The following is a 12,355-nucleotide window of genomic DNA, read 5'->3' on the forward strand; positions in this document are numbered from 1 at the left end:
TGCTGGTTCGATCCCTGACCTGGCACGGTGGGTTAAACATTCAGCATTGCTGCAGCTGTGGTGTATGTTGCAGCTCTGACCCTGATTTGATCCTGGCCTGGTAACTTCGATATGCTGCAGGGGCAGCCAGGGAGGTAGGGGCAGGGGAAGGGAGGTTGGAAAGAAAAGAATGCTGTTCTTCACTTGTTAGTTATGTGTTCAGTATCTATCCATTACACACATAACATCAAATTTGTTAACTCTGTTGTTTAAAGATTTTTTCTTTTTATTGAATTCTGTTTGCTTTTTCTAATATCCCACTACTGTTGTGGCGTTGTAATTTCTTTTTCTATCAGATTTTGTTTTATTTCCTTAGAGCCCTTATTATGAAATGTCTCATAATTTAAATTTGTTATGTTTTGTAGCTTTGTCAACATGAACTCTAATGCTCATTTTTTATTTGCCTTAAGGTCAGTTTTATGCTAAGTTTCTTTTGCCTAGTGTGAATGTGTGTACCTATATGTATATGGCATGAATTTTCCCATCCTTTTACTTTCATTGTTTATTCTTATGTTTCAAATATTTGAAACTTATGTTTTAGATGTATCCTTTATAAACAGCATATAGTTAGATTTTTGCCTAATATTCTAAAAATCTGGTCAGTTCATCTTTTCCATTTACATCTAGAGTTTTAAATCCATTTACATTTAATATAATTGAATTAATATACTTAATATTTTAATTTTACCTCATGTTTTCCCAACCCATTATACATTTCTTTTGGTCTCTTTATTATCTTGTTTTGGACATTTTTCCTCATTGTCTTTTTTCCTCATTTCACTTTTTCTTCTCTACTAATTTGGAAGTTAACATTCTGTTTCTGTTCTTTTTGTGATTGTATTACAAATAGCAATATGTTTCCTTACATTTCAGTCTAATATTAATCATTTCTTTTACTATCACATTGATTAATAGAAGGATTTTAGAACAAGTTGACTTTATTTATCTTTCTCCTTAAGTGTTTTTAGTTTCATGTATCATTAAACCTCATAGGACATTACTATTATTTTTATGGCTGTATAGAATCAGTTATCATTTAGATTTGCCCGTGTGTTGACCACTTTATTTGCTCTTGATTCTTTTTTGAATTTGTGACCTTCCATAAGAGGTGTTTTTCTGCTTCGTGAGGAGTTACATCCTGTAGAATTTTCTGCTGTATGGTAATAAACTCTCTGTTTCTTTAAAAACGTCTTTATTTGACCTTCACTTGTTTATGTTAAGAAAGAGCATCTGAGTTTCCTCTGTTTACCTTTTTTTTTTCTTGTCGTCTTTTTGCGTTTTCTAGGGCGCACCTTTGGCATATGGAGGTTCCCAGGCTAGGGGTCTAATTGGAGCTGCAGCGCCGGCCTACGACAGAGCCACAGCAATGCCAGATCCAAGCAGAGTCTGTGACCTACACCATAGCTCACGGCATCGCCAGATCCTTAACCCACTGAGTGAGGCCAGGGATCGAACCCAACCTCATGGTTCCTAGTTGGATTCGTTAATCACTAAGGCACAATGGGAACTCCTCTGTTTTCTTTCAGCATGCTCAGGACATTGTTCCCACTCCCTTTGCATTTCCATTATTGCTTTTGATAAGTCAGCTGTGTTGAACTATTACTTCTTTAAAGATAGTTTATCTTTTTAATCTCTCTTGTTTCTTTAATGCTCTCCTTAGAATTGGCTGGCTGTGGAGTATAGTTTTTAATTTCTTTATGTTTATTCTGCTTGATAGTTTATCTCCTTAATTGTACCTGATATTACATTACACTAGGTAATTGAGTTCTTAATTTGGTTATTGTATAATTTTTTTTTTTTTTTAGTTTTCTAAATTCTAATTGTTCTTCTATTTCGTTTCAGTAAAACATTTCTCTATAGACTTTCAAGATCATTGTCAAAAATTTTAATCTTTTTTTTGGTCAAGGGTACCTAGAAAGTGTGGTTAGTTTATAGTCTGATCATTCAGTATCTCCCCTGTTAGTGTACCTTTTTCTGTTGTCTGTTTTGTCAGTTTTCACTTATGATATATTGCTTCTTTGTATGCCTAGTTCTGGACTGTATATTGGACTTTGTATTTGCACCACTATTTGTAGTTATAATAAGAGCTCTGGGGTTGTGGTTTTTTTCTTTCACAATGGAGTCATTGATTGGTAATACCAGATCAGAATTATCATTCTTTTTAATGCCTGTGGAAAATGGAGAAAACAACCCCTCGATCTTTTTTGTAGGGCTTAATTCTCTCATAGAGACATGATTTAGAAAGATTGTTCTGGATACAAATCTCAAGTTGGTTTTATATGCAGCAAGTTTCTAATAATTTATGTTGTACCTTGTATATATGTATGTGTGTATTTATATTATTCGAATGAATGAAACATTCTATTTTTTTTTTTTTCATTTTTTGCTTTTTAGGGCCACACAGCATATGGAGGTTCCTGGGCTAAGAGTTGAATTGGAGCTATAGCTGCTGGCCTATGCCACAGCACGTCAGATCTGAGCCACATCTGTGACCTACACCACAGCTCATGGCAACACCAGATCCTTAACCCACTGAGTGAGGCCAGGGATCAGATCTGCAACCTCATGGTTCCTAGTTGGATTCGTTTTCACTGTGCCCCGACGGGAACTCCAAATGAAACATTCTTAGTTTTAATGTGGGCAGATGTGATCATCTTTCTTGTGGCTTACATTACATACTTTTGTTATGTCTTATTTAAGAATTTCTGTCCTACTCCCAAGATCATATTCTCTTATATTTCCTTTTAACATGTAAGTTCTTTCTTTGTCTGGAGTGTATTTTTTGTAGTGGAATAAAGTAGGAATCTACTTTTTTCCTGCTAGGGAAGTTAGTTATCTCACACCGTTATTGAGTAATCCATCCATCCACCACTGATCCATAGTGCCTGCTGTTATATATCACATTTTCATATATGCATAGGATTTTATGTTTGCTTTCTGTTTGCTTCATTAAACTATTTGTCTGTCCATATGCCAATGTGAAACTGTCTCAGTGACTCTAACTTTTTAGTAAAAATTGCTATCTGGTAGAAATTTACTATTTTTAGTAAAATTTTGTCACCCAACCTACCTGGTTCTTTCCCAAGAGTATCTTGGCTATTCTTGGCCCTTTGCTTTTCTCCATAATTTTTGTTTGTTTGTTTGTTTTGTTTTTTATGGTTGTGCCCACAGTATATGGAAGTTCTCAAGCTAGGGGTTGAATTGGAGCTGCCGCTGCCGGCCTACACCACAGGCATGTCTGTGACCTGAACCACAGCTCATGGCAATGCCGGATCCCCACCCACTGAGTGAGGCCAGGGATCAAACCTGCATCCTTATGGATACTAGCTGGATTCATTTCCACTGAGCCCCAACAGGAACTCCCCCATAAAATTTTGAAATTAGTCTGTCACCTTTCAGTCAGGTAAAACCTGGATGGTATTTTGATTGGAATTGCATCAATCCTATAGAGCTCTTAGGAGAATTGACATCTTTCCATTACTGGGTCTTTTTCATGATTGTCCACATTTCTTCAAACTGTGTCACTCTGTTATCGGCACTTTATGTGGGGGTGTAAGAAATGTTAATGTATACCTGTTTGTTAAATTCAGAATAATTTTAAAATTTTGTTTTTAAAAAGCAAGCCATTGAAAATTCAGTGTATTTTTGCATACCTGAAAGTTGTGCTGTAGAAAAATAAAATGAAATCAATAAAATGGCATTTTCCTTATCAGAGAGACTGGATTTGGGGCTGGGAGTCAAAGCTGTTTGTGTCCAGATCAGGTGCAGTGTAGTTTGGTTAAGTGAGTTTATGTGAGTGAGTTTATTTACATGTGCATACATCCATGGTTAAGTGGTTATGTGAGTTTATGTGAGTGAGTTAATCTACATGTGCATGCATCCATGAAAGGCCGTAAACATAGTGGATAAGAGCTTGTCTCTGGGACCACACTTTCTGTGTTTGACTCCCAGGCCCACCATTTACTGCAGAATACTTTCTCAAAATACTTAACCACTTCTTGTCTGAATTCTCTTGCCTTAAAGATGGCGGAAGTAATCATACTTATCTCTCTAGATGGTTGGAAGGGATAAATAAGTTAAAATACATAAAGTGTTTAGTATAGTACCTAGCATAGACTAAGCATTACGTAAGACTGGGCTGCTATCATTATCATTACCCATGTCAGAGGAGAGATTGCAGTAATAGTTGAGGTCATGGCCTCACCAGTTAAGTATATGTTCAGCTTTCCTTTGTATTTCTTCTCAACATCCCATCCACTGCTTTCTTATTATTATATAGTACGTTTATTGACCCAGTATTAGAATGCAGTATAATGGTGAAGAATATAAGCTTTGGAGTCTCGTTAACCTGGACTAAAATCATGGCTTTCCCTTTTTTTAGTATGTGATTTAGAGCAAATTACTTAATGTCTGGCCTTTGGTTTCCTTACTTGTAAACTAGAAATAACAACAGCATCATCTCATAAAATTGTTGTTGGAGTTAAATAAGAAAAAGTGATTAGCATAATGTCTAGCACATTTCAAAGTTTATGTTTTGCCATCATTATTATCGTCATCCCGCATTCCTATCTGTAAAATTGAGGTGCTATAAGGTGCTTAGTAATATTGTTAAAAGACTAGATGAGATAATGTATGCAAAGATCTCAGCATGATGACTGGAACAGAGTATATATATCCAATAAATGGTATTGTAAGCCAGTTCTTATTCTTAGATTTTATTTGTGTTTCACGTGTTGTATACTAATACAGAGTGGGACTATTACCTTAACTTTGTATATTTGAAGTAAAAATACTTTTTACTTAATATGAGGTCTAAGACTGTTTTGTCAGTGGCCCTTGATAAAAAATAATTTTTCTAGATCTGATAGACATTTTGTTATCACTTAATACACTTAAGATAGTTTTCTTGGAGTTCCCACTGTGGCTCAATGGAAATGAATCTGACTGGCATCCATGAGGATGCGGGTTCGATTCCTGGCCTTGCTCAGAGGGTGGAGGATCCTGCATTGCCGTGAGCTGTGGGATAGGTCACAGACGCGGCTCGGATCTGGCATTGCTGTAGCTGTGGTGTAGGCCGGCGGCTGCAGCTCGAATTCCACCCCTAGCCTGGGAACCTCCATGTGCCAAAGGTGCGGCCCTAAGAAAAAAATAGTTCTCTCTAGAGTCAGTTGATTTTTGTCTTTATTTTGTCTGATAGTCTTTGGTAAATGCCTTAGTTTTTAATAATATATTTTAGTTTTTCCCTTTATTAATGTTTATTTATAGTCTGCTGGAAGCCTGTCATTGATTAAAACAATCTTCCGTTGCTGGGAAAGATTCATTAAACTTCATGACCGTAAGTTTAAGGTTCTGTATGACCTACACAAGTATTGTCTAAATACTTGATTTTTAAGTAATTATTTTTTTATTGCTTTTAGAAGAAAACAGCTGACAACTCAAAAAAAGAAATGGCCTTTGATCATTGTGTCTCATGCTACTGCTTTTTATTTTCAGAGTGGCAGGCAACATACTACCTTTTCAGCAGAATCAAGTCGGAGTCTCTTGATCTGTTTGCTTTGGGTTCTCAAGAATGCAGATGAGACAGTTCTACAAAAGTGGTTTACAGATCTCTCAGTCCTGCAGCTAAACCGGCTATTAGATCTGCTTTATCTTTGTGTATCTTGCTTTGAGTACAAAGTAAGTGATCATTATGCCATTGCAAAGAAGAATAAGAGAAACAAAATGCGTAAAGGAAGAAGAAGGTTTCTTCAATGTGTCTTCTCTTTTCTGATGTTTAAATTTTAGGGAAAGAAAGTGTTTGAAAGAATGAATAGTTTAACTTTTAAGAAGTCAAAAGACATGAGAGCAAAGCTTGAAGAGGCTATTCTTGGAAGCATAGGTGCTAGGCAAGAAATGGTGCGCCGAAGCCGAGGACAGCTTGGTATGTACACGATATCTTCTTCTGGTGAGAATTTTTTCAGTTTCCTTGAACACTGTATCATAGTGATCATTGTCGCAAGTCTTCAGTAACAATTCTATACTTTTAAAAAAGTGTTTTAAATGCAACGTTGAAATTCACTTGAATAACCATTTCTCTTCAGGAATTCAAGTGAGAATTCTTTTTTTAATAGGGTGGACGTATTTCCCAATTTGTTCTGGATAGTCTCAGTTTACTCTTCTTGCCCTTGTGTGATTAATAATAGCGTCCTGGGAGTTCCTGTCATGGCACAGTGGGTACCGAATCTCACTGGGAACCATGAGGTTGCGGGTTTGATCCTTGGCCTTGCTCAGTGGGTTAAGGATCCGGCGTTGCTGTGAGCTGTGGTGTAGGTCACAGACTCGGCTCGGGTCTGGTGTTGCTGTGGCTGTGGCGTAGACTGGTGGCTACAGCTCTGATTCCACCCCTAGCCTGGGAACCTCCATATGCCGTGGGATGCGGCCCTAGGAAAGGAAAGAGACTAATAATAATAATAGCATCCTTTATTTTAAAAAATAGATTTTTTTAGAAGCACTTTTAGGTTTACAGCAAAATTGACCTGAAGATACAGAAATTTCCCATATATCCTCTGTCCCCACACCTGCATGGCTGTCCTCCTTATCAATATCTCCTGCCAGAGTGATAGCACTTGTTAGAAATAATGAACCTGTGCTGATACTCATTACCATACAGAGTCCATAGTTTACATTATTAATTCACTCTTCGTCATCTGTTCTACATAGCATCATTTTTTTTCTCTTAAAAGTTTCTTAGTTTTGGAGGAATAAATTAGGAGGGTGGGAATAACATATATACACTATTGTATAAAATAGACAGTTCACAAGGACCTAGAGTATAGCACAGGGAAATCTGCTGAATAGTTTATATAATCTATGTGGGAAAAAAGAATAGATACATGTATATGGATCACTGATTCACTTTGCTATATACCTGAAAGTAATACAACCTTGTAAGTCAGCTATACTCTAATTTAAAAAAGGTTCCTAGTTTTACAATTAATTAATGTCACTTGTATATAAGGTGAAGATATTGCCCATCAAACTCAAATATCAGGAAGAGAAAATAGTTTATTTACTAGCATTTGAAACCTTTTTCTCATTGCTGGTCTCCTACCCATTAGTCACAACTTTGGCCAAGTCACTCATCTCCCCACTTTCCCTTTCTTCATCCACTTATGATTGTTTTGAGATTTTAAAAGGTAGTGTAACTAATTGATCTTATCTTTGTAGTGACCGTGTGTGTGTCAACATTTCGTAAGCCCTAAAGTAATATTGTTGCTCAGAGCTCCTTGAGGTCAGGGACATGGCTTAGTCATCTGTGTACATGACATGTACGACAGCTCAATATGTATTTGTTGACTTAAAATGTGAATGTATGTTTACATGAATGTGTTTTTAATTACTGGTTTTTGATAGGCCATTTAACTTAATGATTGTTTATTTAAGTAAACTTAAGTATCTTTTATGTACTATGTGTGTTTGGAAATTAATAATGAAGAAGACAAAATGTTTGCCTTTGGAATTAACAGAGCACTATTTTTCACTTTAGTTACATACAGTTTACAGTGTATTGATTGATTTTCTTTTTGATTCTCTTTTCACTCATTTAGTAGGTACAACAATCCTCTATAAAGTATGGGGAAAAAATAAAGTATGGAAATTAACTTTTATCTGGGTCATTTAATTATTACCAAAACCTAATGAGTAATTGTTACTGTCTTTAAGATAAAGAAAATAAAACTCACAGAGGTAAATAACTTAAGATCATGCCTAAGAGCATAAATTAAAGGGCAGAACCAAGGTCTTTGACTTCCAATTTAGTGTGTGTGTGTGTATGTATATGTAATAAATTGTAATATATAATATGTGATCTATATTATACCATAGCACTTTCTAAGACTTACTGTTGGGAAGAATGGGGCCTTAACTGTGTGTCTGCTATATTTTTTTAACTTGTGGCCTTTGAACAGCCGCCATTGTTTGATTGTAAGAAATGATGTTCTATATGTCAAATCTAAAACAAACAAACAAATAAAAACCTCCCTTGAACTCCTAGATACAGAAAACAGATGGGTGGTTGCCAGAAGTAGGGTGTGGGGATGGATGAAATGAGTGACAGGAGTCAAAAGGTACAAACTCGCAGTTATAAAATGCGTAAATGCTGGGGTGTGATGTACAGCACGGTAACTCTCCTAAGTGAAAAGCATCTGAAACTACCTGTGGTGATGGATGTTAACTAAACTTGTTGTGACGATCCTTTTGTAATGTATACATCTATCACATCATTGTTACACACCTGAAACAAACATAATGTTATGTCAGTTATATCTCAATTTTAGAATAAGAATTGAAGTTCTCATCTTTGAAAAAAATAAGACCTTGCAATTCTTGTTTACATTTAGATACTTAATAAGCTAGATCACCTATGATAGACTAAGGAGAAGAGAGACAATTTCATGAAAGAAATAATGAAGTTAATGATAAAAATGAAAATAGATCACAGATGCTTATTTTGTTAACTGTCTTAATAAAGGTATATCTTTTTGCTTTCTTTCACGAAATTTCTTAAAGATAGAGATTTCAAAATAAAAGAGGTAAAGAGAGAAAGAAAGAGAAGGGAAGAGAGAGAAAGCAGAAGGAATATCCAGAGGTGTCCTTTATTGTCTGTCAAATTATATTTGTTTCTCAATACTTTTAAAATTTCTATTTGAACTCTGAGTTTTTGTTTTCATTTTTCTTTCCATCCGCCCAGCCAATTTAAAGTCTCATGTTTCTCAAAAGGATTATTAGTTTTCTAGTTGAATGCTTGAAATCATGACTTGATTCCGGTATTTAAATGCATATTTCTCCACAATTTTCAATGCGTTCTCCACTTCTGCTGGATTTGTATGAATCAGTTCTATCACTGCTGCCCCTTAAAGGAGCCCATGTGATTCACTCTGCCTTCTATCCTAGAAACCTCTGGGGAGAAAGTTCCTATCATCCTCTGTCCTGCCTTCTAAGGGCCAAAAATAACTAATTACTTTAGGAATCCTTCTTAATTTGTTTGTTTATTACACAGAAAGTTATCGAGTTCTCAATATGTGCCAGACACTTTATCAGTACCTGACATAAAGTGGTGAACAAAATGACATAATCTCCATTCTTTTTTTTTTTTTTTTTTTGGTCTTTTTGCCTTTTCTAGGGCCACACCTGTGGCATATGGATGGAGGTTCCCAGGCTAGGGGTCCAGTTGGAGCTATAGCCGCTGGCCTACGCCACAGCCACAGCAATGCGGGATCCGAGCCTCGACTGCAACCTACACCACAGCTCACAGCAACACCGGATCCTTAACCCACTGAGCGAGGCCAGGGATCGAACCTGCAACCACATGGTTCCTAGTCGGATTTGTTAACCACTGAGCCATGATGGGAACTCCATCCATTCTTAAGTAGCTTATATTCTTGTGGTCGTAAGTGCTATGGAGAGAGAGAAAGTAAATTAAGAGGAAATGAACACTAAACCAGCTATGATGGAGAAAATAAAAATCATTTTTTTTTTTAAAAAAAAAGAGGAAACGAAGTGTTGAGGAGTTGAGGAAGGCCTTCCTGTGGAGGTGATGAATGATTGGCTAGTAAAAATTTGTGAAAAAAAAATCAGGTGAAAGGAACAACCATCACATCCTAAGTCAGGAACGTAAGTAGCGAGACTGCATATACAGTTGTACACAGACACGCAGTAACGGCAGTGTAAACGAGAGTGGAGAGGGTAGGAGATAAGGAAATGCAGGGTCTTATAAACTATAGTTAAGATTTTGGGAAAGTCAGTATTAGAAAATTTGCCTATTTAAAAGCGTGTTTATTCACATTGTAATCAGCTATATTTCAATAAAAATTTTTAAAGTGTGTTTTTGTGTTACACGTAGCAAATGTATTTCTTCTGTAATAGATAATTTTGAAGAAAAAGCACCATTGTTAGGTTTTTCTACTTGTACTGAAATAAAATGTATGAAATTAATCACATTGTGTTGTATTTCTTGTTTGCAAATATATACATAGGATATGATCCAACTGAAATAACTTTTTTTTTTTTGTCTCTTTTAGGGCCGCATGCACGGCATATGGAGGTTCCCAGGCTAGGGATCGAATCAGAACTGCGGGCCAGTGCCACAGCCACACAATGCAGCATCTGAGCCGTGTCTGTGACCTACACCATAGCTCACAGCAACACCGGATCCCTAACCCACCGAGCAAGGCCAGGGATCAAACCTGCATCCCCATGGATACTAACTAGTCAGATTCGTTTTCACTGAGCCACTGTGGGAACTCTAAATGACATTTTAAAAATGGTTTTGAAATTTGTTTGACAGAGAGAAGCCCATCTGGAAGTGCCTTTGGAAGTCAAGAAAATCTGAGGTGGAGAAAGGATATGACTCACTGGCGTCAAAACACTGAGAAGCTTGACAAGTAATATACTCTTAAATTTTATCTTACTGATAGGCTTGTTGGATTTCAAATGCAAGAGGAAAATGATTTTAGTATTATTTTAGTGTTATTTTATTAGGCATTCAAATCTTAGAAGACAAAATAGTTTTATTTTATTTTTAAATTTTAGATTTAAAAGAATTTGGGAGAAGAATTTTCATATGGTATATAGTAAAGCAAAGAGTTACACATTTTAAATGTTACTCCATTTCCCTCAATAGCCCTCCTTGGAAAATGTATTCTGCAACTTTTTTTTTTTTTTTTTTTTTTTTTTTTTAATGGTCACATCCATGGTGTTTGGAAGTTCCAGGACCAAGAATTCAATCCGAGCCATAGCTGACCTGTGCCTCAGCTATGGCAACACCAGATCATTAACCCACTGCACTGGGCCGGGGATTAAACCCTCACTTCCACAGCGGCCCAAGCTGCTGCAGTCAGATTTTTAACTCACTGCACCATAGTGGGAACTCCTTTGCAACTATTTTTAAAACATACTTTGGGTATCACTCTGAACCAAATAGCTCAAGAATGATAAAAAAAAAAAAAATAGAAAACTAATCTTTACCCTCTTAGAGTTTAAAATATAAAGAAAGACAAACAGTACAAGTGTTCCACTTCTAGCACAGAGGTAAACTAGGTCCACTGACTGACCCCACTGCCAAAAACAACTAAAAAGGCGCTTTTATGAGTCCAGGATCCTAAAGGACTGCATCTTCAGCATAAAGGGACCTGGAAATAAACCCTTCTCACTGCCCAGGTGACCACAGGTAAAATTGCTTGGCTTGGAGCTTGGCATTGTGTCAAGGGGCTAAACTTTGCCTGAGCATTTGCAATTTCGAGTTAGCCCTCAGGTACCTTGATTGGCCAAAAATTCTTTGAGAAGATGATGACCCATTTATTTGGGTTTGCCTAGTACTCCTACTTTTTGCAGTGACTGTCCCATCCCAGGGAACCCCTCAGTCCTGTCCTGAAGTGATCCAGGATAATTGATCACCCTCCCTGAAAATCAGCTTCAGCTTGGGCTTTAGAGGATTCTCACAGAATATTAGCTCTCAGACAGTAAAACTGTGAAACACAGGAAGCAAGGCCCTGCGCGAGCCAGCAGAGGGGAAAGCAGCAGACTCAGTACCATTAGATGAGTTTGGAATTCTCAGAAACTGCTTAGTCTTTTTAGGCTGCTTTGACACAATAGCACATACTGGGCCACGTTTAAAAACAGAAATTCATTTCTCACCGTTGTGGAGGCTGGGACGTTCAAGATTGCGGCAGATTTGTTGTCTGGTGAAGGCCTTCTTCTAGGTTACAGACTTCTTACTGTGTCCTTTTATAGTGAAAGGGCAAGCAAACTCCCGTGGACCTCTTTTATAAGAGGCTCTAATCCCATTCATGAGGACTCCGCCCTGATTACCTCACTACCTTCCAAAGGCCTCGCCTTCTGATACCATTACTTTGGGCACTAGATTTTCAACATTGGAAGAGGGACACATCTTCAGACCAGAGCAAATACTGAATATACTATAACTATGTTGAAATTCTTTTTTGTTTTGTTTTTGTTTTTGTTGTTTTTTAGGATAGCACCTGTGGCATATGGAGGTTCCCAGGCTAGGGGTCAAATCAGAACTACAGCTGCTGGCCAATGCCACAGCCACAGCAATGCAAGATCCAAGCCGAGTCTGCAACCTGCACCACAACTCATGGCAACTCCAGATCCTTAACCCACTGAGCGAGGCCAGGGATCGAACCTGCAACCTCATGGTTCCCAGTCGGATTCATTTCTGCTGTGCCACAATGGGAACTCCAGAATTCTTAAGTTTTAAGTGTCTGCTTTTCAGTCCTCTTTGTCCTTTTCCATGTCTTTTATTTTTCCACATGCGTTA

At 37.2% G+C, this 12,355-nt stretch overlaps 1 protein-coding gene across 9 annotated transcripts in view; it reads left to right on the forward strand.

The window, feature by feature from the left end:
* Positions 1–12,355, forward strand: part of DOCK7 (dedicator of cytokinesis 7) — a 226,479-nt gene that overhangs the window by 168,424 nt on the left and 45,700 nt on the right. For all 9 annotated transcript variants that reach the window (XM_021096552.1, XM_021096544.1, XM_021096546.1 and 6 more), the window contains 3 exons: positions 5,533–5,715; positions 5,824–5,959; positions 10,364–10,460. In XM_021096552.1, the coding sequence (XP_020952211.1) occupies positions 5,533–5,715; positions 5,824–5,959; positions 10,364–10,460 (416 nt within the window). The remainder of the gene's footprint in view (positions 1–5,532; positions 5,716–5,823; positions 5,960–10,363; positions 10,461–12,355) is intronic.

The sequence above is a fragment of the Sus scrofa genome, chromosome 6 (genome assembly GCF_000003025.6).
Source record: "Sus scrofa isolate TJ Tabasco breed Duroc chromosome 6, Sscrofa11.1, whole genome shotgun sequence".
In the NCBI taxonomy this organism is placed as follows: domain Eukaryota; kingdom Metazoa; phylum Chordata; class Mammalia; order Artiodactyla; family Suidae; genus Sus; species Sus scrofa.